Raw genomic sequence first — 7496 nt, forward strand, 5'->3', positions numbered from 1 at the left:
ATGTTTGTGTTTGTGTGTGTGGTTGCAACTATGTACATGATTCTATTGAGGCAAAGATAGGCACGTGGTAATATATATATCCGATTTGCATACATGCACATATGTATGTTAAACGGTTCTTAATTTCAATGGTTTGGGGCTACCGCCGGGTGAGATGCTCCGACCATTGACACCAATGCAAAATATGTTCGTTTTCCGAGTATTGAAATTGCCCAGAAAGCCATAGATGACCACTTAATCTAGAACATATACTCGCGTATCCAAGCAACGGACGTATAGACCGCCCTAGATAAAGTTTCTTGTGCTGCTTCATCGTATGTTACCTGTTAAACTGAAGTATATAATACAGAAGGCCATGTACAAGGTACACGAGAGTACAGAATGTAGAAAGCTCTATGCAAAATACACGAGAGTGCAGAATATAGAAAGCTCTGTGCACGATACGCTAGTAGTGTAGTAGTGTGGTGCATTGCTGTGCAAGGCTGTCAAATGTTCCATTAGAATACTGGTGTGAGAGAGTTGATATTTTTATTGCATATTCTGGTTTAGTATGTCAAAAACACATGTCTGCGACTATCCACCTGATATCTTGGCCCAAAACGAGGTCAGTACATACCACTTCTACAGCAAATACTTCACCCATAACCATATAGTGAAGTACATGGCTACAAGTACAAGGATACCCAATACAAATCAGGAGCTGACTGCAGTTATTTGGTTTAACAACTACATTCCATATACAGACTACACTTGAATATGTGCGATCAGTCAACAGATATCGTCACTGTGGCAACTGTATGGCGACCACCAATATCGCTTTCAGGGGCCATATAACCTCCTTCAAACGCATGCGTATACATGTAACGACAAGTCTAAGCTAAACTAATGCGAAACATAATCCTACATTCGAGCAGATACAAGTACATTCAAACAGATGATAGATGATTTTATAACTCTCGACGCCGCTTTCGTAGACGATACAACCTCTAGTAATAGACGCAGTGTGATTTCATACACCAATTGGCAGCCATTCCTGACTGTCTTCTTGCCTGTCAGGGTAGACGTCGCATCCTTCTATATTAGAGACATATACTATGCTAGGTCATGCCCAAAATTATACCAGACAATAATAATAGTTACCTGTCGCGAGTATAGAGTATCGATCGCACAGCGACAAACTGTGACGAATACTAACAGGTTGATAGCTGCCTAATAACTCAACTGACTGAATTCTAACCTGTTAAGTGGAGAGATTCACCCTTCTATGCTATAGTTGTATGTTATGACCCATATCGCAGCTGATTTTACTTATACTTTCCTATTATTGCGTGTGTTAAGTGGGTACATATGTGCAAGCTATTCTCTCTCTGTGGGTCTTAATACTGTACATACGTGCGCGCCATTGCGCACACGATAGCCATTTGTTTTCAATAATAAAATGTTTTAAATTCCAAAAAAAAAAAAATTTGAGAGAGTTTAGACTGTCAAGACGTCGTCGGTGTGAGAATTGACATTGACACTCTTGACTGTTGCTGTTGTGACTTGTGGAGTTGTGGAGTTGTGAGTTGTATTTGTGACACTTGTTGTGATGTTGTGGGACTTGACAGTGAGTTGTGAACTTGTGGGTTGTGACTCGCTCGAGTCTTGAGTGCTTGAGTAAAAATTGTAAATACCTGTGTGGCTGTGGAGCAGTGGAGTCACGGGAAGTGGAGTGTGAGTCGGTGAGACACTATAGAGTGGACACAGGTCACAGTGACGCAGACCACAGTGGTGAGTGGTCACCGGACACAGTGGTCACTGGTCAGTGGACTCTGATTTTTATTTCAATACACAAAAACTTTTTATTCACGGCTTATCGCTGCCATCACTAAACGCGTGTGACTGCTGTACTGGTAGAAAATCGTACCTTTCGCACCACCACCATGATTATATCAAGTGATTCTATATCCCACATGATAATATAGTTGTGCTATGATATACTTTGGCCTGCTTTATAATCTGCACAAAGTAATATACGAAATGAAGAAATCATGTTAGGTGTTGCAGAAGTCACACAGCCCTATGCATGCAGAGTTGACAGTAATAATCAATCGAACGACCGATACTCTACTGACGTATATCGAGAACATGCAACGTATGACAGTTGAAAAAGTTAACATGCACTCTGCGAAAAACAAAACTGAGAAGGCAATAGACTCGACATGGGTAGTGGCACAGAATAAGGGCTTTACGCGATGGGTTAATGAACAAATCAAATCGCGCATTATGGCGGTGGATAGTGCAGAGGGTATTGAGGGCGCCTTTGCCGACGGAATCAGGTAATGTTATCGTACAGCGGTCAGTATACACGTAAGTAGCCTAACTTCACACAAAAAGGGGCGTTCAATCTGAATATGTATACCCGTATACATTTGTGTTGGAATATGTACTTGCGAGATGTATGTCTGTATTCATAATGCCAAAAATATACACGCATTGAAAAAATAAAGAATCTGGTCTTTGATGAATATATATAGTTTTTTCTTTATTCGAGAACACATATTGGTATGCAACATATGTAGACCATTAATGTATGTGTATAGAACGATGTATGCATATGTGTGTGGTGTAGGTGCATGTGCATATGTATGTGCACCGATGTATAAATGCAATTGTACGTAGAAAAAGGGGGTGTAAACACTATTGAAGTGTTGATTTATTTGTATACATACAATACGTATATACACATAATTCGGAAGATTTTACATACATGTTCGCTTATTCAAGCGAATACCTGAACTGTTTTGTATACACTCGTATGTGCTTTACGTTTTCATAGCCTGTACCTATATAATTTGTTTACATACTTATAGTTCAACGACCTGCTTTCGTGCGACAAAGACGCCTAAGCTCTCCTCGGCACAGATAACCTGCTCCTTCTATATATGCAATATATAAACTTGAAAGAAATTTTACGTACATCTCGATACTGTACGCATGCATCAGTATTGTTTACTCATTTTTTTAGTTGATAGGCTCACAAAAAAACACAACAAACATATATATATATATATATGTATGTGTGTGTGTGTGTGTGTGTGTGTGTGTGTGTGTGTGTGTGTGTGTGTGTGTGTGTGTGTGTGTGTATGTGTGTGTGTGTGTTTCTGTTTGTGGACTCACCCGCATATCTTGAGGTATATATTTGATTATATTCCAAAAACGGATACAAGTATATATTAGTATCTGCGCGTATATATATTTAATAGAATGCATAAATATATGTATACTAGTTTGCCTAGTTTTATTTTATGTGTATGTGTGTATCGTAACGTTTTTTGAACGTGTTCTTCGTACACTGTTCATGTACGCCGCCTTTTCAATTTCGATCTCCAAAATTTGTACGCATTCCCAGACTACCAGCACTTATTGAAGAGCTCAAGGGTGGAAAGACCATATTCAAAGTAAATGCGAAAAAAATCAGGAATAGGTTCCAGGTGATGGCATCGCTCAATGCTGTACTGGACCATCTGCATAGAGTCGAAGGAATGTCCTTGATCAACATTAGTGCTGAAGGTGAGATATCTTGATATACCCGGATGTACACAGGTACAAACATATCTGCATTTACAGGAGTGGATACCTGAGTCGTATGTATGTGTGGTATGTATGTGTGGGTGCGGGTAGGTTAGTGGGTGGTTGTGATTGTTGATAAAGGCATATGCACAATCACCTGTGCGTAGTAGACCCCAAGTTGTCTGTGAACCAAGTCCAGACCCGGAGTTGTTTTCGTGAGCTCGGTCCTGCTATTGTATTCAGTACCATTTTATTAGCAATACTTGATATACCAACGACACGTCTATCCAAAGGTTCCCTATCATCTTAAGCTCTTGGATGCAACCCCTCCCAGATATCTATGGAAGGTCCACCAAACTATCGCTAGGGCTTGTTTGGACGCTCATCAGGCACTTCCACATCCAGTCGAGTTTGGGAGAGGATTCCGCAGAGGGAGCAGACGTGACCACGCCCGTGCTGGCGGACAAATCAACTGACAGAGAGAAGTTAATGCGACGACTGAATGCCATCTACACCCACCGGGGCCAGAAGCCTATCCGGTGAGTGAGCTGGTGTGTATCGTTTAAGGGGGTGGACCTCGTCGTATGTTTTTGTGTGGTGAATTTTGCATTGTACTGTGTTGTGTGGCGTGTTCATGGGAAGCCACGAGCAAGCCAGGACGCTGGTGCACTCGTGGGAAAGCTGTACTTAGTACATAGCACGTGTTGAATGATTATGGGCTTGCCTGGGCTCTGCAAGAGCTGTGGATATCATAACAATGCTCTCATCACGCGTCGCGGTATAGACAGTGTGCGCACAGACTACAAGTATATTCGAGTACAACTTCCTAAAGAGGCCTTCATCAGAGACGTCTTTTTGGATATAGGACATAGCCTCTGCACCGTACCTTCATTCACAACGAAACATCACTCGACCTGAAGAAAGTACCTCACAAATTTCACACCCGAATCCTTTCGCTACTTCCCCCGATCCTTCAGTGATAGAGCACGCGCTGCCGGTATGTTGTTCTATCAAACAGCACCTTACTAGCCCTACTTTAGTATCACTCAGACAACCTTGTCCACATCCACCGTATCTACAGGAACTTCAAATGCGACTTTGTCTCAGCAGATCGCTTCACGTGTCTACTCGGCCACCTGAGAGATACACAACGCGCCAGTGGAGGGTGTGTGCGTACGGATGCGACTGTAGATGGCATGCAAGACTTCGGTACACAGCCCGTGGCTGTGCAATTTGCACTCGTGTTCAAGGCTGCAGAGGAGGAGTTCGAGGTATGCACGATGGGTGGATAGTGTTGATTCTGGTAGGTAGATATGCAGTGTGGTTCTGGCATGGCGATAGGTTTGGGGCTGCTTGTTAATGATATAAAACTTGAAATACGATATATAAGCAAGTCCTATACTGCACAGTCTCTTTTGTAGAATTGGAGTTAACCCTATATTAAGAATCATGTCTATAATTGTAAATGATACGAGCCTAGCAGATAGATTAAATTTCTACTTGCTATCTTTATGATATGTTCACAAACCTTGATATATATTTATTCTTACTCAGACAGCCACTTCATCATATTACAATTCTCGCCTATGCGTCTATATACCCCCCAAGACTATATATACATATGTATATATACATATGTATGTTAACGTATCTAGAAACTTTCTTGCACGCCTACCCCCAGATTCCACAGCTCCTAGACGCGGAGGATATGGCCGCCCGCGACTTCGGTGAGCTGATAGTCATGACGTACACTACGTACTTTCTGAAGGCACACCACCAGCTTTGCGGCACGCACGACATCGTGTATGCTTCTCCCAACACCTCCAGTGACGCTATTGACCCCGTCGGATCTGACATGAAGATTGCAGACGTGCTTGGTGAAAGAACTGATCGGAGCCGTGTCCTGGCGCTTGATGACCAAGACGCGGCGCTGGGAGAGGCCGTTGGGCAATACACAGACCCTTGTGTATCTGTTATGTCCATGGAGACGGTGCCTGAGACGACCGAAGCCAAAGTATCGCACGAACAAGACCACGCAACACCAGCAACTCGGGTTCCGGTGCACACTGATCCACTCGAGGATGCGGGCGTAGACGCTGAGGAGTGTATTCCATGTGAACACGCGGACACCCGACTGCGGGTGTGTGCTGGCCAGCAGGCTGATGAGGTCTGTGTGGGGCCGACCACAGTGCTCGATGTGGTTCAGAGTGAAGTAACGAGTACTCCGATCGTCGCTGGCCAGTCCGATGGGCGGGAGTGTGAGATGGAGGCAGACCCCGAGTTAGTGGGCGTGGCACAGGCGCAGAGCGATGTAGCGGAGTGTGTAATTGAGATGAAGGAACCAGTGGATATCGAACCTCCTGTCTCGTTTGAGGATATGCACGCGGAGAGCATCGCGTTGGAACAGAGCATGGCCATTCGCATGTTCAGTGAACACGCACGTGATGAAGCCACGGCTGTGTGGCAGGCCCTGCAGATAGCTCCGTCGCGGACAGACGACAGCGAACCGCGTATACATATACCTGATGATGGAGAAGTTCGGGGTGTGGAGCTTGAGCCAGTCGATACGTTCAAGCCTGGCCATACCGAAAAGGGAAGGGATGCGAACGGAGAGAAAAACAGCCTTGCATGGATGAAATGTGATGTAGATACGGCAGACGCAGTCGAAAGGCTTGTACTGGCTCCCAGCCTTGTGACCTCTGGATGTGCTGACGAGGAGTCGGTTGTGTCGGATTTATCGGATTGTGCGACTGTGTCTGATTTTGGTAGCAGCAGCACCGCTTTGTTAGGGGAGAAGAGTGGCGACGGTGCGCAGCGACAGAATACCGCACAGGCGCGTGGCCAGGCATGTAGTGGTGCTATAAATAAAACCGATGGTGGTGCTATAAATAGAACCGAAAGGATGTCAGAGTGGGAGAAGAGTTTCGAAGAGATACTGAGATGGTTCTTCCTGTCTACGCTGGTGCAAGGGTCTTACCTTCGGGCTCGATAGGCTTCAATACTTGCCGCCTGTCTGCGCAATGGTTGCCACAGTGCCCTGATTGCCTGTTGTGGGTTGGAAGGGCTAAGCAGCGCGGACGTCGACATATCTGATGGATGGTCCACACCACCCATCCCACATAGTATTCCACGATTAAGCGCGATGATTATGCAATACTGCCCGTGTGGGAAACTATTCGCACGACGACAGTTGGTACAATAAACAAGGTGCAAGGTTTGGGACTGGAAACCACCTCTTTGGGTGGACTTGCAATGCATACGTTTTGTGCCATACTCGGCTGGCCGTGTCGGATACTTCAGTACACCGCAATTGATACCACCCTGCTACCGTGTCAGAGGACTATCTGCCCCAGAAATTTGTACGTCAACCAAAAAACGTATTCATGGTAGTGTCCATTTGAATCAGACCGGACTTTTTTCTTTTTTTTCTCTCTATTACAAAGAGGATATATACCTGTGACTGAACACTATTGATACTGGAGATGATGTCGCGGAATTCATACGTTATGGAGACATATTTCTTGAAGATTGAATGGTATTCGGAGATCGCTAGTTGTAAGACGACATGTTCCAGCAATTGATTTACCTCTAGACTGTAAAAAGCACGCGTATATCTGCTTGCAATTCTCAAGACTTTCATACAAAACATAATGCAAAAGACCATGCATACGGATACATTTCGAAGAATCGGCCAGATGGGGTCGTGCTACGAATTTCTGTAGACTGCTTGTTGTACTATTGTTATCTTCGTTAAGTGAACTTATAGTGCGTCCTTATTGTTTCGAATGTACAATACATGAAGCAATAGACGTGGAAAGACATTCGCTTTCTCAAAAAGGTACTCTCTCTCTCTCTCTCTATCTATATACATATATATATATATATATATATACTATTATATATATATATATATATATATATATATATATATATTATTATATATA

At 43.8% G+C, this 7496-nt stretch overlaps 1 protein-coding gene across 1 annotated transcript; it reads left to right on the plus strand.

Annotated features, from left to right (window-relative positions):
- The first annotated feature begins 1935 nt into the window (after positions 1-1935).
- On the plus strand, positions 1936-7018 carry SARC_01778 (hypothetical protein). Its single transcript, XM_014304480.1, has 5 exons — positions 1936-2318; positions 3392-3552; positions 3887-4091; positions 4634-4823; positions 5234-7018. Exons 1-5 carry the CDS (start codon positions 2062-2064, stop codon positions 6542-6544), a joined length of 2124 nt encoding a protein of 707 aa, XP_014159955.1. The 5' UTR covers positions 1936-2061; the 3' UTR covers positions 6545-7018.
- The last annotated feature ends 478 nt before the right edge of the window (positions 7019-7496 follow it).

Source organism: Sphaeroforma arctica (assembly GCF_001186125.1).
Source record: "Sphaeroforma arctica JP610 unplaced genomic scaffold supercont1.74, whole genome shotgun sequence".
Taxonomy (NCBI): domain Eukaryota; class Ichthyosporea; order Ichthyophonida; genus Sphaeroforma; species Sphaeroforma arctica.